Source organism: Gobio gobio (genome assembly GCF_949357685.1).
Source record: "Gobio gobio genome assembly, chromosome: 10".
Lineage (NCBI taxonomy): Eukaryota > Metazoa > Chordata > Actinopteri > Cypriniformes > Gobionidae > Gobio > Gobio gobio.
The window spans coordinates 6,633,534-6,657,371 of NC_137116.1; the positions used below are offsets into that span (position 1 = coordinate 6,633,534).

The 23,838-nt window shown below is 39.3% G+C and overlaps 1 protein-coding gene across 1 annotated transcript in view; it reads right to left on the bottom strand.

Annotated features, from left to right (window-relative positions):
* The window catches only part of rnf122 (ring finger protein 122), a gene marked incomplete at its 3' end in the record, with an annotated part of 40,269 nt that overhangs the window by 2,508 nt on the left and 13,923 nt on the right, over positions 1-23,838 (bottom strand). The window contains exons 2-5 of the mRNA XM_079827880.1: positions 10,888-11,044; positions 5,089-5,134; positions 4,942-4,983; positions 963-1,045 (exon numbers count right to left, since the gene is read on the bottom strand). Of these exons, the coding sequence (XP_079684006.1) occupies positions 963-1,045; positions 4,942-4,983; positions 5,089-5,134; positions 10,888-11,044 (328 nt within the window). The remainder of the gene's footprint in view (positions 1-962; positions 1,046-4,941; positions 4,984-5,088; positions 5,135-10,887; positions 11,045-23,838) is intronic.

Consider the following 23,838-nt stretch of genomic DNA (forward strand, 5'->3'; position numbering starts at 1 on the left):
CGTGAAAAAATGCTTTGGTGGACATACGGCCTAAGTCAGTCACGCTCGTCAAGAAAATGAGTGAAACACGCACAAACACATATTTTTATCAAATCATACGTCATTAATAGCGGTTCATTTCCGCAATTTAGTACAATTGCATTCACATCAGCAGCGAACCGTACCGGAGTTCATATGAACCGAACCCCAGACCAACTTTTTAAGTGGACTCGGGTATGGTTCGCAGGTGTGCGTCCGAGTTCGAAGACAGCATTCACATCATCCAAACGAACCGAACTGGTGCGCACCAAAAGTGTTAGTGTGAAAGCACCCTTAAAGGGAAAGGGAGATGAAAGACTGATTGGTTTATTGCACGTTACGCCCAAAACACACCCATGACTCATTAAGACACTAGGAACAATCCTTTTGGACCATGTGCCGGGCGCGCCGACTGTTTTTCCTGTCGTTAAACTAGCAAAAGTGCACCTGCACCATGAGCTTCCGACCATGCCCTCAGATCTCAGATCGTTAAAATAGGGCCCTTAGTTTGAAACACTTTTAATGCATCTTTTCTCCATCATTGGTCTTTTTTTCATTAAATTACAAAAAAAAAAGTATAATTTAAATATGAGCATTAGCACAGAAAGAATTAGACAATTATTGTCTAAATTGGATGATTTTTTTAAACGATATCAAGACAGTGATATCAAAGTTATCTTGCATTGCATCGTTTCTATTCCAATTGTTTTGCTTGTATACCTTTTGCTAGATTTTGATCTCATTTTTAAAAGCAAATATTAATCTGCACCTGATCTGGCAATATCTAAACAGACATTAATCGAAAAAAAGGGCGTAAATGCAAAGGGAAACAGAGAATGTGAAAGAGAAACAGCCCAGTATAGTTAAGGATTCAGTGCTGCTAACAATAGCAGGAAGCTGCAGCTTTATGAACACCAGCTGTTTCACTCCAGCTTATTACTCACCTCCTGTGAAAGGCATGTTGGCACGGCAACACTCCCAGCTCATCTTTCACCTTAAAGTCCTCCAGGCACACGGCACACGTCTGCTGTAGAGGGACGTCACACACGCCACAGAGGTGTGGAGACACAAACAGGGAAGAAAAGAGGAAACAAATGGATGGAAGCTTAAATTATAACACTGTATTGCTCGGTTGCTGGGCTGTATTTATTTGATAAAAAACATCTAAAACCAGTAATATGTGACATTATTAATAGGGGTGTGAAGAGATCTTGCGATATTAACACTTTCCTCGCCAGCGCTTTTGATCTTTTTCAAAAAAATTCATGGCCCCCAGAATATTTTGTTATATGAATATCTGAACATGCAATATATCAAAAGAAAGAACAGAGCCTTTGCTTTTAAAGGAACACGACGACTTTTTGGGACTTTAGCTTATTCACCGTATCCCCCAGAGTTAGATAAGTCCATACATACCATTCTCATCTCTGTGCATGCCATAACTGTGTGACGCACCCACCGCTAGCCTAGCTTAGCACAAAGACTGGAGGTAAATGGCTCCAGCTAGCCTACTGCTCAATAAGTGACATAATAGCATCAACATTTTCCTATTTACATGTTGTGATGTGTATTGTTACATCGTTTAGTAAGACCAACGGAAAATGAAAAGTTGTGATTTTCTAGACCGATATGGCTAGGAACTATTCTCTCATTCCTGCGTAATGATCAAGGAACTTTGTTGCCGTACCATGGGTGCAGCGGCGCAATGATATTGCGCAGCGCCTGAAAATAGTTCCCAGCACGCTCTCTGTGCAAGCAGGTTGTCACGTTGGTTATGTTGACGGAAGTTAGCCTATTTTCCGGCGCTGCGTAATATCACTGCACCGTCTCAACAGAAGAAGACCCATGCCTAATTCTTTAACATAAATAACATAGACCTACCAACAGGATCAAGCTACCGAGCAATAAACATGCCATTAAAAATTACACAATATTGTGCAGTGCCTGGTTGTGGAAGAACACAGTCGCTGCATAAGCTTCCTTTGGATTCCAACATGAGGAATGTGGTTGAACTTTATTTACAATCCATGTGGGTAAGACATTGCGCGTTTGTTGATTTCATTTCACCACAGCTTCTTTTGTAAACAAGAGATTGAAGATTTGACAGAATGAGATTTAAAAAACGATGCTGTGTAGTGGCTTCTATATTGAATCCGACAGGAATGGTGCAACACACTTATGTAAGTAAAAAATGTGTTTTATATGTGATAGTACTGCATTGTTACAGATCGTTTGATATCTACTAATTATGTGTAAGTGTCTAACTAAACATAACATACCACGCTGTCACAGGCTGGAGTATCCTTTGTATTTGAGGTGTTGTTGGTTCATTGCAAGCCTGTAGTGCTCCTCTCAGAAACAGAAGCCTCTGCGCCTCGATCGCCCCCCGGTGGTTGGTCCCAGTATAGCTCCTAAACCCCACCTCTCCATGTATTAGAATGGACGCGAGACACACTAAACAATTACATTACACTTCAAATAATTGTGTCCTAAAGATGGATTCTGTCATTTTAGGCAGTTTTTATCACGATGATTTCATTTCAAGTGTTCGTTTTTTAAATACGTTTTGTTTTAGTTAGTTATTTGATACTATAAAAACGGGGGGTGTGACGTCATGATTGACAGCTGAGATTGACGGCTTCTCTGAGTGAAGTTGTCACTAAGGGACTAACAGACTTTTTTCTGAAATTTTGGGAGGAGATTGGAGCTTTAGCTTTAATTTCTACATTTCCATAACTGTTTATTTCACACCAACATAATGAATTGTTCTGCATCTGCGAGAGTGTGGGCGGGCTTTTGATAATCGCGCCCCTACTTCCTGCTCTCTACTGCGCAACTCCGGTCCCGAGATTGCTACTGTGCAGACTCGGCCCAAGATGTCAGCGCTGTGTGCGGCCTACGAAAGCTTCAACTCTGGTCAGCGGAATTCAATGAAGTCGCGTCGTCCATATTTTTTTACGGTCTATGGTTCATTGTCCTGCGATTCGGGATCAGACCCAGGGCTCGCAAAATCGCTAGCCCGACTTCCTGGGGCTAATGTGTTTTCTAGTCAGGCTACCAAAATGCATCACCGGCCCTGCCGACGGGCAATCTTAAATAGTGAAATAACATTCCTTTCTTGATGTGCGTTGTTCACTCTCTTGACTTGATATTTGAAGGAAAAATACAATCGCGGAACTTTTGAACATGCTGATTTGTCTGCAGTGAAGTTTTAATGATGCACGTACTTGGCTTGTGTCTGTGTGTTAGTATTGCGCGGTTCGCGGTTATATCCTTCCGATTGGGCAGGGGCCAAGTAATAAAATATAACACGTGAACGCCATAAGTTGACCTCTGACAACAGCATAACATTTTTTTAAAAGCCAGTTCATGACTCCTTTAAAGATCACAGATGCAGCAGCTCATTTCCACTACCACAAACCTTAGTAAATCACAATGCATGATTTATTTACAGTAAATACTTTCCTCCCGTAAATGTTTCGTCTGAAAGGTAAAATCCTACAAATACATATGCAATAAGGTCAGCCGCAAAAATAACCCTGTCCACGCCTTTTCAGCGCTAAATTTTCCTAGATGTTAGTAAATCTGGCCGTAGATGTTTTAGGGCTGAGCATAACAATAACAATTATATTTACAATAGAAATGTCTTAGATTTCTATTAAAGGGGTCATGAACTGGTTTTTTAAAATAGTTTATACTGTTGTCTGAGGTCAACTTATGACGTTTGCGTGGTTTTTACATTCAAAAACATCATAATGAATAAGAAATAGGCTATTTTCTGACCTGGTTTTGAGGCTCTCTCAAGAGTTTCTCTCAGTTTTGATGGGCGTGCCGCACTGAAGACTTGGAAGTAAACGCCCACGGTTAGGATTGGATAAGATTTGCATATTTAATGAGCCTCTGCTCCCCCTGTCAGTGACGGCGTGTGGCAAACGGCAACCGGAATGAATCGCCCAGTCCACAGCCAGGGCTCGCAAAATGTCTTTATCAAACAAACACAATGATTCATCTCTCATCCACCCGCGATTGATTGGAATGATACATTTTTATTACTTACTTGTTACTTGGCCCGCCTGATTGATGAATATAACCGTGAACCGTACACACGCACACACACACACACATACGCACACATACGCATGGCCTTCAAATATCGAGTCAAGAGAATGAACAACGCACATCAAGACAGTAATGAACCAAGAACGCCACAAATAAGTATTTTCCAGCCTGTGACAGCGTGCTAAGGTATGTTCTGTTAGACACGTACACATAATCCATAGATATCAAACGATCTGTAACAATGTAATACTATCACATTTTTTACTCACATTAGTGTGTTGCTTCATTTCGTTCATGTAATATCATCCTGTCTGCAAATCCAGTCTCTTGTTTACAAATGACTCCGTGGTGAAATGAAGGAACAAACGCGCAATGTCTTCCCCACGTGAGCTGGATATTCAATAAAAATAAAGTTCATCCATGCATTCATAATATTGGAATCCGAATGCTTAAAAATCTGAATCCGAAAAGTTTATGTGGTATGTTTACTGCTTAGAAATCCGATGCGGTTTAGCTCTATGCTGCTCTAGTCGGTGGGCGGGGCTACAGAATCAGGCGTTGTTCTTCTTCTGTTAAGGCCTTGCTTCACTACACTCTCACGTCATAGCCGGGCACATTCTAAAATCGGTCGTTTGCTGGGCCTGGTGTCAATAAAAGCTTTTCTTTGACTAACAAGGAAGTTTTCAGCTCTGAAACGTACAGGATATTTTTATATCACGATTAACTTTTATATATCAAAAGCTCAAAGGAAAGTTGATTTCTCAATTCATCACCCCTTTAAATAAATTGTATTAATTTCCTCCAGGCTTGGGAATCCCTCATGTTTCCAGGTTTTCAAGGGATCTAGACAAGGCAGTTTCTTACCCCATGAAGATTGAGCTTCTTCGGGTCTCCTTTTAAAATAACCTGCAATTGACACAAATGCTAAGAGTTAGTACAATTAGCCTTGACTAACATGATAAAGATGTCAGGTATGAGCTCTCTAAAGCATTTCTGCTAACTCTCTCTTACCTCTCTGTATCCAAAGCGCTCACTTTGGGCTTGATGTCTCAATTTACTATTAATGACACAGGAAAGATAAAGCATTCAATTACTGAAAAATGACCAGAAATATCATTCACTCAATTTTAGATTTTCAGCCTTGTTGTTTTTATGATATCAAGTTATTATATCAAGTCACTACGAAACTGCCCACATCAAAGTTATCCTGCTAGATACAACTAGCCTTTTAGCTCCATGAATAGTGACAAGCTTTCATTATAAACATTTAATTTCCTCCTCCACCTTCTTGTAATTCTCACTTTCTGCATTGTTTGGATACAAATCTAATAAACTAGTTTTCAGTGATGGACAGTAATGAAGTATTTCTACTTCACTGCTGTACTTAAAGGGATGGTTCACCCAAAAATGAAAATTACCCCATGATTTACTCATCCTCAAGCCATCCTAGGTTTATATGACATTCTTCTTTCAGACGGACACAATCTGAGTTATATTAATAAATGTCCTGGCTAATCCAAGCTTTATAATGGCAGTGAATGGCAGCCCAAAATTTGAAGCTCAAAAAAGTGCATCCATTATGAAAGTGCTCCACACGGCTCCAGGTGTTAATAAAGGCCTTCTGAAGCGAATCAATGGGTTTGTGTATGAAAAATATCCATATTTAACACGTTATAAAGTAAAATATCTAGCTTCCGGCAGACCACCTTCTGTATTAAACTTACAGAAAAAGTGTAACTGGCGCGATGTAGAGTCCCCTGACGGGTGACCTGCTAACATTTGATGTAACGGGTGGAATAATATTTACGCGTCAGGTGCGGTGCGGGTCGTACGTGCGGTAGGCACGGGTCCAAGATTATTTCGACTCAATCCGGTACACAGTGATAGGCAGATGCTTCCAAACGGTGCCGTGATTGTGTTCACGCTCTGTCTGCAGACTTTTAAAGTCATCTGCGCGACTTTCCCCTTTAAGCACTGACAGCTACAGTGATTGTATAAAAAAGGGAGCGCGCTTTGCTTGCTTTCTGTATTTAATCTATTCACAATATGAATAAAAGTTTTAGCCTAAATTTCATGCTGGTAAAAAGAACCAATGGCCCATATACATATAATATATATGAAATATATATACATACAATATAGTTTACACGACAAATGCCGCTCTCTCTCTCTCTCTCTCTCTCTCTCTCTCCATCTTCTTCTTCTTCTTCGTTGTTAACATGATCGGCTGCGTGTCTATTAATTGTTCTTGCATGAACTCGTAATGCAATAACAATGTTCATTGCTTACGTTACATGAAATAAATAAATGTTTTTTGTCTACTTCATGTGGGAAATTTGGTGCGGGTCGGGTTGCGGTTTTCATGTCAAGCGGGTCGGGTACGGAATTAGTGTTTCTGTCGGATATCGGGTCGGGTGTGCTGTTAATAAAGCAGGTGAGGGTTTATCAAACAGGACCCATGCAGGACTTTTGAACTGCGAGAGGCGTTACAATTTCTGCGTAAGTTGAATACGAAAGGCGGTCTGGCGGAAGCTGGAAATTTTACTTTATAACATTTTTGAATATGGATATTTTTCTTACACAAACGCATGGTTTCGCTTCAGAGGGCCGTGTGGAGTACATTAATGGATGGATACACTTTTGTGGGCTTCAAATTTTGAGCTGCCACTACCATTATAATGCTTGGAAGAGCCAGGAGTTTTTAACATAACTTGTAATATAAATCGTATTCGTCTGAAAGAAGAAAGTCATATACACCTAGGATGGCTTGAGGGTGAGTAAATCATGGATTCATTTAGTTTTTTAGGTGAACTATCCCTTTAAGTATTTTTCAACTATAAGTACTACTAGAAACTTGTACTATATTCCAGAGCATAATATCATATTTTTACTCCACTACATTCCATAAAAACATTTAGTTCTTCATTATTTCTAAGTGAAGAAATCGCCACCCCCTCTGAGAAGCAAGAGCGATGTCCGATTCATGAACGAGTTGATTCAGTCCAATGATCCTGCTGAATTGGTTCACTAATAACACTGAGTGATTAATTCCTGAATCTGACTGATCCACAGCTGTTTCCAAATCAACACTGATTTAATGATCCGGTCAGAATGAGCCAAGAACAGGCAAATTGTCAGAACTTCAACATGCACGTGACTAAAGGTACAACATTTTAATATTGATTACTGTAAATTAAATCACATTTAGGTCACGACTGTCAGGCCGAGCTGTTTAAGCCCATTGAAATGCTTGAATGAGGACATGTAAAATAACGCAAATTAATCTTAAAGAACATTCCATTTAAAACTTGACTCTTCTGTAGTTACATTGTGTACGAACTACGAAGACCAACGGAAAATGAAAATAGTGCCTGAAAATAGTCCCCAGCACGCTCCCTGTGCAAACAGGTTGTCACGTTGGTTATGTTGACGGAAGTTAGCCTATTTTCAGGCGCAGTGTAATATCATTGTGCCTGCTGCATCCTGTAACGATTCACAAGTGTGAACCATCCTGGACTGTCATTCCATCAAAGACTACATTACCCATAAGCCTTTGCCCGGACTTATCATCACTCATTGTTTACACCTGCGTCTCATTTACCTCATTACCTCAGCCTATATATACCATGTTCACTCTGTCATTCATGGCAAAGTCTTGTTTAGTGTAACAACTGCAATTCTTCCCTGGTTCTTCCCTGGTTCTTCCCTGGTTCTTCCCTGGTTCTTCCCTGGTTCTTGTCTCTTTCGGTGTTTGGATTACCTACCTGTTCTTGGATTACTCTTTTGCCTGTGTTCCCTGCCTTGTTGTGTTGTGTTTGTTTGTTTGGACTGCCTGCCTGTGTTTTGACCTTGCCTGAACTCTTGACTACGATTGTGGATTACCCTTTCAATAAAGCTGTGTTTGGATTCTCAATCTTCTGTCTCAGAGCAATTCCATTACACATCCATGGTACGGCAGCAAAGTTCCTTGATTATTACGCAGGAATGAGAGTATCCGCTTGTTAAGTCGTGACGTAAGGAACGCTGTTTTTTGGGTCCAAGCCTCAACTCGTTTCACTTGGGAAGGCCATTGATGGCTGTTTATGAGCGCTATTTATTCATATTAAACATCAAACATTTAAAAAAGTTAAATATTTTAAATACTTACAATCTACACAACAGTCTCTGTGCTCACAGCGTCACAGACATGAATATTTTAACAATTTATAAAAGATGAATCACTGTCTGGCCATCTGGAATTTTGGTATGGAGATTATGATTTGATTATGATTATAAAAAATGTTTTTGTAGTATTACACCACATTGTGTGTGTATATTAGCACCATTCGTTGTTTTTCTTGTGGTATGAGATTAAGCGTTTGGACCAGGAAGCGCTGCGGTGTGACGTCAGTCTTAAGAACTGAATAGTTCTAGCCATATTGGCCTAGAAAATCGCAACTTTTCATTTTCCGTCGGTCTTAGTACACGATGTAACTACAGAAGAGTCAAGTTTTAAATAGGAAAAATACGAAACTCTTTGGTCATTTGAGCGAGATGCTAACGGTCTAATCAGATTCAATTATCTATGCTAAGCTAGGCTAAAAGTGCTACCGCCAGGTCCGGAGATCGACTGAATGGATTCGAAAACGGTAAAACTCAACTGTTTAACTCTAGGGGAGTTGGAAAATGAGCCTATTTTCAAAAGAGTCTCCCTTTAATACTTAAAGTACATTAAAAAGCAAGTACTTTTGTACTTTTACAAGTAAAATTGAAAATGAGTGCTGGAGTAGTATTTTATCTGTTTTTATCTGTTCTTTACTCGAGTACTTGATTTGGTTGTAATGTGATTTTTAAACCTTCTCATGAGCAATGGTGTACAACGCTGAATTTGAAACCTTCTGGAAATAGCATTATGGTTTGATATTTGGATAATATGATTGATTTTAAGCGATTGAGAATAACTGTGTCAGATGATCTGGTCTACACATTCTCATTAGGAGAGGGATTCAAGAAAAAATGAAAGTATAACTCGCTAAGTGTGGCTGAATCTGTACCATGGACGCAGCTAAGTGAATCATGGCATGAGTCATTTGCAGGATTAAACCTGAGTTCAGTTTCACTGGTGAATCACTGATTAGCATGGCAGTATAATCAGACCCCGTGTGCTGATCACGACACAAGCTCTTCAGCTCTTTATTCTTGAAGGGCTTGCGTTTGCATTTGACAGGATTTACATGTTGTCCAATAGTCAACAGAGAAATTATTTAAAATAATAATAAATTATTGAAGTCTTCTATCTGTGTTTTGTCATCTACAGTATACACGTCATTTTACAATTGTTTACAACAAAAGACATAGATCATAGACATAAAAGAAAAGGATAATGATAGATAAGGAAACAAAAAAGAAAATAAACTAAAAAGATAGCACAGGATAGATAAGGAAACAAAACAATAAATAAATAGGATAGATAAGCAAAGAAAAAATACATATAAAATATAAAATATAGGATAGAATAGAATAGGATAGATAAGGAAATAAAGAAGAAGAAAATGAAAATAATAAATTAAATTAATTGAAATGAAAAGAAATGGAAAAGGATATGATAGGATATCTGGTAGGATAGGATAGTATAAATGATATATGATAAGAGGAATGGAACGGATAAAGAAAAGAAACAAAAAGGATATGATAGGATAGGATATATAATATAGAATGAAATGGGATAGGATAGGATTAGAAGGAATGGGATGCATAATATGGGAAGGATATGGGAAGTATAATATAGGATAGGATGGGATGGGATATATGAAATATAATATAGGAAAGGGTAGGATGGGATGGGGTGGGATGGGATAGGATGTATTAAATATAATATAGGATAGGATGGGATGGGATTTTAGAGGAAAGAATAGGATGGGATAGGATTGGATTTGATAGGGTAGGATAGGATAGGATAGGATGGGATAGAATAAATAAATGAAATATAGGATAGGATGTGATGGGATGGGATAGGATATATTACATTTAATAGGAAAGGATGGGACAGGATATATTAAATATAATATAGTAAAGAATAGGATAGGATAAGATAGGATAGGATGGGATGGTCAGGGATGGGATAGGATATATTAAATAATTTAGGATAGGATGGGATAGGAAAGGATTGGATGGGATATAGGATATATTAAATATAATATAGGATAGGAAAGGATGGGATAGGATATAATAAATATTATAAAGGATGGGATAGGATAGGATATATTAAATATAATATAGGAAAGGATAGGATAGGATAGGATATATTAAATATAATATAGGATATGATGGGATAGGATAGGAAAGGATAGGATGGGATATAATAAATATAATATAGGATGGGATAGGATAGGAACTTAAAGGAAAAGAAAAGAAAAAAGAATAGAAAAGAAACAAAAAGGATAGAAAAGGAAAGGAAATTAAAAAGAAACAAAAGTGATAGCATAGATGAATTAAAGATGAAGAAAAAAAAAGTAATTAAAAAGAAAATGCTACAATATCATAAAATATAACTGGATAGAAAAAAAAAACAGGACAGACACAGGCATATTTTGATTCAGATATTTGAAGCAGTTTGCATTGACCTGAAATACAATAATAATACATTAATAATACCCATCAAATGTGTTGGTGACATGAACCGCCCAGCTGACTGCTGCAAGTACAGCAGTTTCCTGTTGACTTTCACCACCTTCCTGACAACACTACTGTTCTACAGCTAATCAATGATCTCATAAGAGATATATGCTTCTGCAGCTGTGTGTTTATGTGTGTGCATGAGATCAGATTTACCTTATAAAATAGCAGCAGAATATGAGGCTGAGTACGAAGACAAAGATGCCTGTGCCGAAGATAACCATATAGATATTGAGAGGCAGGTCCTGGAAGGTGACGGATGGCATAGTGCAGGTCTTATTGGAGTAGATCAGTCCCAAACCGCAGAAGCACCCTACACATGCAAGTACAGTCAATTCTGAGCGCACAGTCAAGTGAAAGCTGAGCACTAAAACAGTATAACAATTCAAACAGAACACAAATATACTGTTACCCTCTCTCATCTGACTACAGGTTTAATGACTGATCTTAAAGTGTTTAACAAGACTTGATTCCACCATTCACTGGCCAAAACCAGAACTTTATTGACTTTCACTCAGTCATACACAGGGCTTGACATTAACTCTTTTTTTGCTCTCCAGCCACTGTGGCTAGTGGTTTTTCAAAGTTACTAGCCACTCAGCATTTTCAATGGATACCATGGGGAAAACTGCCATATAGATTTTTTTAATACTACCTCATAATTTGGCAGCAGGAATATTAGGCTGCTATCACTTTAAGACCTGACGCACGGATCCATTATACTGTTACACATGCGTTTTCTTTCTCAACTGTTTACGTTCACTTAAAACAATACTCGCCAAGACCGGCATTTTGACATTATTTTGTGTGTATTTGACTGTTTGAAATGCAAAAGAACTTTAGTGATGAGAGGCAGTTTTATGTGCGTTAAATGTGCTTGTGTTAAAAACTGAAGCCGACGCGCCTCGATCGCCCCCAGGTGGTTGGTCCCAGTATAGCTCATAACCCCGCCCCTCCGTGTATTCTAATAGACGCGAGACAAACTAAACAATCAAATTACACTTCAAATAATTTTCCCCCAAAGATGGCTTTTGTCATTTTAGGCAGGTTTTATCACGATGATTTAATTTCAAGTGTTCGTTTTTTTTTTTTAAATAAGTTTGGTTTCAGTTAGTTATTTGTTGCTAAAAAACAGGGGGTGTGACGTCATGATTGACAGCTGAGATTGACAGCTTCTCTGAGTGAAGTTGTCACTGAGGCACAAACTGAATTTTTTTGGAAGGAGATTGTAGCTTTAGCTTTAATTTCTAAATTTCCATAACTGTTTATTTCACACCAACATGATAAATTGTTCTGCATCTGCAAGAGTGTGGGTTTCCTTTTGATATCGCGGCTCTACTTCCTGCTCTCTAATGCGCAGACTCCACTCCCAAGGTCACTACTGCGCAGACTCCGCTCCCAAGGTCACTACTGCGCAGACTCCGCTCCCAAGGTCACTACTGCGCAGACTCCGCTCCCAAGGTCACTACTACGCAGACTCCGCTGCCAAGGTCACTACTACGCAGACTCCGCTCCCAAGGTCACTACTACGCAGACTCGGTCGCAAATCTGCGCAAGATGTCAGCGCCATATTCAGCCATTGGCTTTTCTTCAGTGGAAGGCAGTGAAGACGCGTCATCCATATTTTTTATGGTCTTTGGTCACAATATCTGAGGCATTGAGTAAAATTATGCACAATCCCACGCCAAATTCAAGCCCTGTAACACCAACAATATTCATCCGGAGCAAATTAAATGAGTGAGTGAGGGATTCGTTTTAAAATCTCTTTATGAACATTTTGAAGCAGTAGTTGCGTAGCTGTCAATGGAGGGACAGAAATCTCAGATTTCATCAAAAACATTTGTGTATCATAAGCCTTATTTGGACTGGATTGGTTTAACATAGAGAGTAGGGGTAAAGTAATTATTACCAGAGCGTCTCAGTCTGAATGTGCCATCTCAGTAATCGCCTTATTTTTCATCTCTGTTTTTTGTGTTTATTTAAAACAAGACAAATCTGATATTATTTTAATCTTATATCTGTTATTTAACAGTTGAGAGAGTTATTTAATTCTGATCTAACCAGCAGAAGACATGAGCCACGGTTTAAATCCTATTTGCGCAGATGGGGTGCGTTGTAACACTGCGTTACAATGAGCCCCTATTAGAACTACGCCATTATATTCTATACTTTTATAAATTCTTTTGAGAAACCATGAGAAAAGGGTGAATAATGACTGAGAGTCAATGTTCAGAAATTATTCATTATCATTGTTTTTAACTATGCTGTTTAGCTGTATTTGGTGATGTGTTTGTTGTCAAAAAAAATCAGTATATTTTTAATGATTAAAAAATGCCATTATTTTATTTTAAAAAGTTAACAATTGTATTTTATTGACAAAATATTTTAGTTTTTCTTGTATATTGTTTTGATTATATCAGGTAACATTTTAAGCTGTCATTTGGTCATGTTACAATGTACCTGACCTACGGGGCATGTTGCCACATTTCACTTCCATTCTTTCGGGGTAAATCAAGAAAAAAGTATACACTGTATTAATGAAACAAAACCACATATTTGTACTAGACATGTGAAATTAATGTGAGAAAAAATAAATACTCTGAACCCCAAGTGAATTTACACAAACTGAGACAGTCAAAAAGCATTAGGTTTTAACGGATATTTAACGGATCTTCTATCACCCTACAATCCATCGCGCTCTTTAAGATCACTAAACTCGAGGCTTCTGGTCATTCCTAGGATATCTAAGTCCACTAAAGGAGGGAGGGCATTTTCACATTTAGCTCCTAAACTCTGGAATAGTCTTCCTGATATTGTTCGAGGTTCAGACTCGCTGTCCCAGTTTAAAACTAGATTAAAGACGCATCTCTTTAGCCAAGCATTCACATTATAATTACCTTTTATACTACAGTTAAATCGGATCAAAAGCATTAAAGGTCCCGTTCTTCGTGTTTTTTTGAAGCTTTGATTGTGTTTACAGTGTGCAATATAACATGTGTTCATGTTTCGCGTGTAAAAAAACACAGTATTTTTCACACAATTTACTCATCTGTACACCGCTGTTCTCACTGTCCTAAAAACGGCTGGTGATTTCCTTGTTCTATAAAGTCCCTCCTTCAGAAACACGTAACGAGTTCTGATTGTGCAAGCGGTTCCTGTGCTGTGATTCGACCACAGCTTAGCGCACGTGAAAGCGGTTCCTGTGTTGTAATTTGACAGCAGCTTAGCGCACGTTGGAAAGGTCACGCCTCTTAACGGAGAGATGTATGCGTTCAATAATCTCTACAGCGTCCCTGGGAAAGCCAAACAAAGGTGATTTGACTCCTGGATGAAAATAACAGCGTCTCGATGACATGGCGATAAACACACTCAACGCAACAGTTCCTTTTCTCCACGCGACCGTCCGCTTCTCCACGTGGGACAGCAACAAGACCGCGCCCCCTTTTTCGCGTTTCTTTGTGGGCGGAGGTTAGTCTGTTCTACTGCTCTACTGACGTAATTAAAGAAGGAAGTACCAGGATGTAGTCCAAGCCAGCCGTTCGCTGTAGGCTTTGAAAGGGAACTTCTGTTAAATAAAATATCTCGCTTGGCATTGAACTTTGAGCTTTATAATTTTACAGGTATTATTTATGCTCTAACAGCAACATTACACACTAACTAAAGTTTGAACAATGGAATCGTGAAGAAGGGGACCTTTAAATGTGTTGAACAGCAGCTATGCTAATTATTTCCCATCTGCTTTTCTGTTGTTATCTCGGGACACTAGTCCCGAGGTAAATAGTTCGTCAGCTCCAGTTTGTATCCAGCCTCTCATGGAGACTTCAGATGCCCGTGATGAGACGACTCGACGCCTGTGAAGAGACGACTCAACGCCAGCATTGTTATGGCCTAAATTAATACATGATTGATTAACTTTTTCTAACATTTTTCTTTAACATTCTCTTTCTAACATTTTTCAATGTACATTTATGAAATGCACTTTCTGTAAAGCTGCTTTGAAACAATGTGTATTGTGAAAAGCGCTATACAAATAAATTTGAATTGACTTGAATTGAATTGAATTGAATTGAATTGAATTGAATTGAATTGAATAGGTTGTGCCCCGCTCTCCCCTAGTTTTCTGCAGTTTTCCTAAGTTTGGAGGCGCTTGAAGAAGCGTTGCGTTCTAGGCGGTAGGGCAAGTCTGTGACAAACCACAATTGTTTTTTTTTGCTTACCATTCAGATTTTTTTATGTTGAAAGCACTTGTCAGAGGCACAAAACTTCTTTAGCTTTAGGTAAGCACCTATTACAAACAGAATCCAATCTGAATTTAATCAATTAATAGATCGTTCGACCGGACCTAACTGTTATATATAGGTTATATATAGATTATATGTATTTGTTTTTATAATTTTTAGGTGAACCTTACCCTTTAAATAAATGACAATGATGGCACTTGGGTTGAAACTGAACAAATAAGCAGAAGCTCTTTCATTTCCGCCATCTCTTCACAAGTTGCTTGGACCAACGGAAATCAATAACATTGTCATTTAACATCATTTCTGCCGAAAGTGAGACATGTCTCCCTCAAGTAGAGTCAGGCTTCCTAGAGAAGAAATCGATAGCAAATCAGTGCCGTAGTCTCAGTCTCTCCACTTCATTCTCACATTCCCTGCTGTCGAATTAACCCATAATGTCCTCTATATATTATTGACAACTGATTTACAGTTTTTCCTCCATCGCTTTGGCTCAATTCTCGAATGAAAACTTAAGTGTGACCGTGAACTGAATGCAATGTTTTCTAAAACATTAACATTGTGTTAACTGCACTATGTATTATAGTTTAAGTTCATATTAAATGTAATTAGGTGAACTTAAAAGTGCTTCTTTCAACCCACTTAAAGGGTTAGTTCACCCAAAAATTTCAATTCTGTCATTAATTACTTACCCTCATGTCGTTCGACACCCGTCAGACCTCCGTTCATCTTCGGAACAGAAATTAAGATATTTTAGTTGAAATCTGATGGCTCTGAAAGTCCTCCATTGGCTCAATGGCACTGTTCACTCTCAAGACCCTTAAAAGGTACTAAAGACGTTGTTACAAAGTCCATCTCACTACAGTGGTTCTAAAATAACTTTATGAATCGGCGAGAATAGTTTTTATGCGCAAAAAAACCCTAAATAACGACTTACATAATGATGACGATTTCAAAACAAAGCATCATGAAGCTTCGAAGCGTTATGAATCACTGAGCCGAATGGTGATTTGGATCGCGTGTCAAACCGTCAAACTGCTGAAATTTGGCGATTCAAACCGCTGAAAAAACTTGAGGGTGAGTAAATGATGACAGAATTTTCATTTTTGGGTGAACTATCCCTTTAAGTACACTTAAGTGGCCTTTTATTTCAGCCATATTATAATAGCAGTCGTTTTTAACATACTTAAAGCTGCAGTCCATAAGTTTTGCCTCTTTGTCGCCATCTCTGTTTGAAACCTGCAATTGCATTTATTTGTGGAATTATCATCTTTATGTGGGTTGTGCATCGGCACGGCTCCGCATCGCGGATGAATCTAATGTTTTGATGAGTTTGTGTGGCTGTCATTCATTCACCACACCGGTGTGGATACTGTACTTCAGAATCACAGGTTCTACGTCATGGAAGTATGACCAAAATAAGAATTTTCACCAGGAAATGTCATCTGAACAAGTAACATGTCTGCCACTTTTGTTCTGACCAACTGAGGAAAAAAGCATTACAATAAATTGCGCTACCAACGGTGATTAAATCTAACGATCGATTAGCTCACATCACAGCAAACCGTAAAAAATATTATTATTGTTATACTTTGTTCTCGAATTGTTAATGTTAACAACATCAGCATTGCGTGACTACGCGTATTTAGTGTGTATTAGCATTACCTGTTGATTTAAATTTCTGTCCAGTCTAATCTTTTGCTTTTGACTACAGGTGAATCTCCAGTTGTCACTGATGATTGTCGTTTGGACCTTTCTGGATTACAATCCGCCATCAAAATGATACGTTTAATTATTCCAGCTGCTGCGAGAAAAGACTATAAATGATCCGCCACCTGCAGCATCCTCGCAACTACTACTACTACTAGCTGGACTCCTTCTTTATGTATACAGACGAGACAGAATGACACAAAGACATGCTCGAATTTCCTGCGGTACCACTTAAATTATAACCCATTATTACAAGTTTACCGTTGTGAATCGGGGTAAAGTAAGGGGATCATTTTGAACACTGCCTGGTTATATACTTGCTCAAAAAATAATCCAGGAGGTAAAATGAGGGAGTGTGTGGAACAGACGTACATAAGCGTAAAAATTTACAAGCAAAACTAGGTCACTAGTTGCTTGTCATTTAACAGACACATTTGCTTCAGTGGGAAAACACTAGAGAAAGGCGTCTGTGGAGGCGGTCGCGCAGGAGCAACCTCAGGGTGAGCGAGTCTCTCAGCGGCACTTGGGATTTAAACTGCTTTTTTTGTGTATGCAAACCAGATCCTTAAACACACCATGAGCCAGCGGAGATCTTTGCTGACCTGCAGATCTGGGTAACTGATTACATGTAATCTGGATTATGCAATCAGATTACAAAAAGTACTTGTAATTAGATTATATTACGTTTTAAAATACTTGTAATCAGACTACAGTTACTTTTTTATTGATTACATGATTACATGTTATTCTCACATTGGCAGTCAAATATTCATAATTCATTGATTCTCCCTACTTCTACTTTTTATTTTTTACATTTTCCTTTAAAAAAATATTATCCTAGTCTGATGTAATGCAATATTTAATGACAAAGAATGGAATGTATTTTCTTTCTCTTTATATTTTTATATAAGATTATCAATGTGATAAGCAAGTTAGGTCAAAAGTAATCTAAAAGTAATCCAAAAGTAGTCAGATTATGTTACCTTAAATATGTAATGTAATGGATTACGTTACTGACTAGAATTTTTGCTATGTAATTTGCAATCAGTAACCGATTACGATTTATAAGTAATCAACCCAGCTCTGCTGACCTCCTGTATTGCGAGGCGCACTTTTTTGTGAAAAAGATTGTGTGAAAAAGATGGCTGCTTCCTGTATAGCCACGTTTCCACCACAGGAACTTTCCCCAGGAACTAGGAATTTAGGGGTGGTACTCGGTGTGTTTCGACCGCAGGAACCAGGGTCTAAATGAAGTTCCGGGTAAATATTTCCCCTTCCGAAAGTCCCTGCTCGGAAGCAGGGCCGGATTAACCATTAGGGCAACTGGTCACTTGCCCAGGGGCACAGGACATAAGGGGCCCTGGGCACTGTCAAATATTATGTTAGATCACGTTATAAACGCAATCCTCACTTTCCTAATAATATGCAGATTTTTGCAACCCGTTCGATCAAAATATTATGTTAAATCACGTCAAAAACAGTGTCTGTAGCTTCTTGCGCTGCTGCGCAGCGAGAGGACGAGCTGTCACGCCGAATCACGTGACTTGAAGCTCTGAAATCAGCTGTTGAGGCGGGTGGACAAAATTTGGCCTGGTTTGGGGTCAGTTTGGTTGTTTTCAAACATCTACATTTTATAGTCTAATTGGTTAATAATAAACTCAAGTTTGCATCATGACACACACCGGCCCACATCCCCCTTCTCTATGACGTAGAGTCAGCTGGCGTTGGTGTTGACGTCGCCGACGAGCACGCACTTTCAGCCAATCAGCGATAAGCAGGGAGTCGCGACTCGCGCTCATTCATGACAGGTTTTCAGCGCGAAATTGTAGCTGGATATCAAATGATCGCTATGCCAAAGTGGCATAAATATGTAAGTTATCTACAGTAATGAGTGGGAGAGTGACCCAACTCTCAAAACGTGGATTACACCTGTGACTCAAAGACTCTTACATATAACTAACTCAAAGAGCACGGTTGAATGATTGAATTGAAATAGTATGACTCCTGTCCATCATGGTGTGCACACTGGTCTGACCAGGACATCTGCACCTTTTAAAGCGTCTAGACTGCGCTGTACTCGTCCCAACAGCTGCTGAAAGAGGTTTGAATAAACGATGAATCCATTTTGACTGTGTTAAGTTCTGCGTTATGTTCTATAAATATTGTACTTCACGAAAGACATAACGTTACTGTAGTTCTATCTGAAGTTAAACACAAAGGTAAACGCATTATTGTTGTTAATTTTTTATTGTACAGTATCAGTGAATGACACATTTTGGCTGTGGTGTGTGCAGTAAAGTGTTCGTAATGCCTGCTAATTACATTGTTTATTCCGATTATATTGGGCACTTTTTGCACTTAAATGATGCATGTGTTTTTCCATGGGTTAAAATCATTGGTTAATTTCGTGATTTTGACAGTTTCCACTTGGACATTTTAGTCATGCATGACTGTTTTTGAATGCCCTGTTTTGATCCATTTTCCTGAGAAATGTTTTTTATTTTAATTTTATTTTGACATTATTTGGTTTTAAGGAGATACAATGGTGCTAATCAGCCTTGATTGACATGGCAATAAAATTATATAACATTATTTTGGCAGTTCAAATTTTGGGCGTCTATTTCTTGAATAGGGTGGGTTTTAGTGAGCTTTTTGGCTTGAAATCGTCGACCCAATCAGTCAACACTGTCTGAAATTTAAATAGGAGCGCTAAAAGAAAATTTAAAAGAGAAAATGAATTGAAATTAGTCAACATTGTGAAACATATTCCAAAAATAGCCACAATTTCACATTGTAGCATTTTAGAAATAAAAAATCTCTGGTTTTAAGTTAAGGCTTCAATAGCGGTCTGCTTTATTTCACTGTTGCAGTCAAAATATAATTGATTGGCTATATTGAAACATTTAATAATTACTCTGTAGCAGCCACCAAGTTCTGTGAAAGATTCATTGTAAAAAGTTATGTTAAACATTAGTGCATCATTAGTGTTCTGTCTCTTGAATGCATTTTATGCTGAGGCTATTACATACATCGCCACTGAGCATTGCAGAAGCCTGATTTGTTAGTATAGAAGTATAGGCTATATGCTCTTGGTGATAGCGACTTTGCGATTGTTGCTTTGGGGCAGGGGCAGGGGCAGGGGGGGCCCTTGAGTCTTGTTGCCCAGGGCACAGGAAATTGTTAATCCGGCCCTGCTCGGAAGGTAGTACTTTTTCAAAGTTCAGGAACTTTCAGGGGTGGGACTTGGGCGCTGAACATGCTGATTGGTTGAGCTGACGCAGCATTTATTTCAACCAGCATTTTTAAAAGTCTTTTGCGAGGTTCGTTCTGCGTTCAGTAAATATCAGTGTTGCTCTTTCTGTCCGATCGCACGCGTTGTCTCAGCAATCTCACGGTCAATGTCCGTAATAGTTGATAATAACATGCGTTGTCTTTTTTTAAATCTAGCTTTACGAACATTCAGAATACGCTTTAGTATCAGTGCTCGTCTATTTTCCGCCATTTTGTTAATTTCATATTTAGTAAACCAATACATAACCAGCAAAAGCAGCACTGCTTGTATCTCCTCCATACTTGTTATTGTTGCAGTATCGCACAAAAATTATTATTGCCCGTGGCTGACTGGGAGGATTTACATTTTACATTTACATTTATGCATTTGGCAGACGCTTTTATCCAAAGCGACTTACAGTGCCCTTATTACAGGGACAATCCCCCTGGAGCAACATGGTAAAGTGCATTGCTCAAGGACACACTGGTGGTGACCGCTGGGATCGAACCAGCAACCTTCTGCGTATCAGTTCCATGGTTTAACCCACTGGACCACCATCTAACCATAGGAGCAGCCGCGCGCAGTCCTACGTCTCTGGACTAATTTGCCTAATCTTCACGGTACTTTAGACCGCAGTGGAAACGCAGACAGCAGCAGGTCTGGGGGAAAAAAGTTCCTGTAAAAAAAGTTGCTGGTACAAATTGTTCTGGGTAATTTTGGTGGAAACGGGACTTATGATATCAAAAAGCAGCATTTTTCTAAATAGATTAATATTATTGTTTACTGTTATCATGCAAGTACAAGTATTTACCTTTACATGAATGCTTAATTGCTATTAAAAGAATTTCTATCATTATTTACCATTTTTTTATTACATTCTTTCTTCTGTGGAAACTAAATTATTCATGTTGAAAACAGGCTACATTTGAGTGTGTAATAATGAAATGCCGACTTTCTTACATAAAAGTCCCCCTGTAGTCAATAATTGTATCCCTTTAAATGCATCTTTGATCACCAAAATGAAATGTTTAAATTTATGTTCCTGTGAAAATAATTTATTCATGCCTTAATATAGCTTGAATGTAACTCTACACCCTTGGTTCATTTAGTATATGCGGATTCATGAATATTTAAATGAGTACCGCCTCCACTCACTCAAACCAGCTCAAAATACCTGATCCACTCTGTCAACTTTACTGTAGTAAACGATACATGATGGCAAGTGGAAATACTGGTTTAATTCAGCCATATACACTATATATATATATATATAAAATGTTTTTTTTTGTGATCCAAGATGGCGGCGCGAGTAGTTCGCGAGGCTCTGGGTCTCTCCAGATTCTGCAATTTTGCAGTATTTTTCCTGCTCATCTCGGGTCTGTTCGTTCAGAATAGTTGTGCGTTAACATCGTACACCCGTGGTGAGATTTTGGATATTGGTTTGCGAATTTCCGACAGTTATATGGACAATCTTCCTGAGATCGCTAGGACACCCGAGGCTATGCACTCTCCCCGGCCGGGTGGAAGTGCTCGCAGGCGGCGCCGAGATCGTAAACAAAGGCGGGGGAAATGCGGAGGTCTGAGAGCTAAGCTAAGGCTAAAGCTAAGGCTAACCTCACATTGGCTCTCTTTACCCAGTATTTTCCTTGCCAATGTACGGTCGCTAGTGAACAAAATGGAGGAGATTCGACTCAGCATCACACACAGCAAGAAACTTTTGAACTGTAACGTCCTAATCTTCACGGAAACCTGGCTAAACGGCGGAATACCGGACACCGCTATTGAGCTACATGCTGCCACTGAGCCAAATAATGAAAAATAACAAAATGGCTTACCACAGCTATGCTGACGACACCCAGATCTACTTAGCCCTATCACCTAATGACTACAGCCCCATTGACTCTCTATGTAAATGCATTGATGAAGTTAACAGTTGGATGTGCCAAAACTTTCTTCAGTTAAACAAAGACAAAACTGAAATTACTACATTTGGAAACAAAGATGAAATTCTCAAGGTGAATGCATATCTTGAGTCTAAAGGCCTGAAATCAAAAAATCAAGTCAGGAATCTTGGTGTGATTTTGGAGTCAGACCTGAGTTTCAATAGTCATGTCAAAGCAATAACTAAATCCGCTTACTATCATCTCAAAAATATATCAAGAATTAGATGCTTTGTTTCCAGGCAAGACTTAGAGAAACTCGTTCATGCTTTTATCACCAGCAGGGTGGATTATTGTAATGGTCTTCTCACCGGCCTTCCCAAAAAGACCATTAGACAGCTGCAGCTCATACAGAACGCTGCTGCCAGGATCCTGAGCCGAACCAGAAAATATGACCATATCACACCAGTCCTCAGATCTTTACACTGGCTTCCAGTTACATTTAGGATCGATTTTAAAGTGCTATTACTTGTATATAAATCACTCAATGACCTAGGACCTCAATACATTGCAGATATGCTGATTAAATACAAACCCAACAGATCACTCAGATCATCAGGATCAAGTCAATTAGAAATACCAAGGGTTCACTCAAAGCAAGGAGAGTCTGCTTTTAGCTATTATGCCAGCCGTAGCTGGAACCAGCTTCCTGAACAGATCAGATGTGCTCCAACAGTAGCCACTTTCAAATCCAGACTCAAAACACATCTGTTCAGCTGTGCATTTACTGAATGAGCACTGTGCCACTGTACGTGCTTTGTCCGAACTGCTTGCATTTTAATTTATATGCTTAAATTTAACCCTGTTTTTATTTTTATTTTTAATTATACTCTTTATTTTTATCTTTCAATATTTTCTTTATTTTTTATTTCTTTAAATTCCTATTATAACTGTAATATTTTTATTTCATTTCTGTGTAAAGCACTTTGAATTGCCACTGTGTATGAAATGTGCTATACAAATAAACTTGCCTTGCCTTGCCTTGCCTTGCCTAAAAGACTCTCTACCATCCACATTGGACTCACACCAGTTTGCCTACCGCAGCAATAGGAGCACAGAGGATGCCGTTTCCATGGCACTGCACTCTGTGCTCACTCACCTGGACAATAAGAACACTTTGTTGACTTCAGCTCAGCATTCAACACTGTCATCCCAACCAAGTTAATAGCCAAACTTGGAGACCTGGGCATCAATACCTCGATGTGCAACTGGATTTTGGACTTCCTAACTGACAGACCCCAGAATGTTCGTTCAGGATTCACCTGCTCCACATCCATCACTCTTAACACTGGTGTACCACAGGGCTGTGTGCTAAGCCCGTTTCTCTACTCCCTCTTCACCGCCGACTGCAAGCCTGTGTATGGATCTAATTCTATCGTCAAGTTTGCGGACGACACTACGGTGATTGGTCTCATCAGCAACAACGATGAGACTGCCTATAGGGAGGAGATCCAGCACCTGGCCACATGGTGCACCGAAAATAACTTGCTCCTCAACACCACCAAAACGAAGGAGCTCATCGTGGACTTCAGGAAGGAGTCAAGAGGCACACACGACACCATCCATATCAATGGAATGGCTGTTGAACGTGTCTCCAGTTTCAAGTTCCTGGGGATCTACATCTCGGCGGACATGTCGTGGACGACCAACACCTCCAGCCTGGTCAAGACGGCTCACCAGCGCCTCTTCTTCCTGAGGACACTGAGGAAGAATCAGCTCTCCTCGGCTATCCTGGTGAACTTCTATCGCTGCGCAATAGAAAGCATCCTGACAGACTGTGTGGCAGTGTGGTATGGGAGCTGCTCTGTTGCGGAGCGCAAGGCACTGCAGCGGGTGGTGAAAACTGCCCAGCGCATCACAGGGACTCCACTACCTGCCATCGAGCACATCCAGAGGAAATGCTGCCTGCATCGAGCTCGCAGCATCCTCAAGGACTCCTCTCACCCAG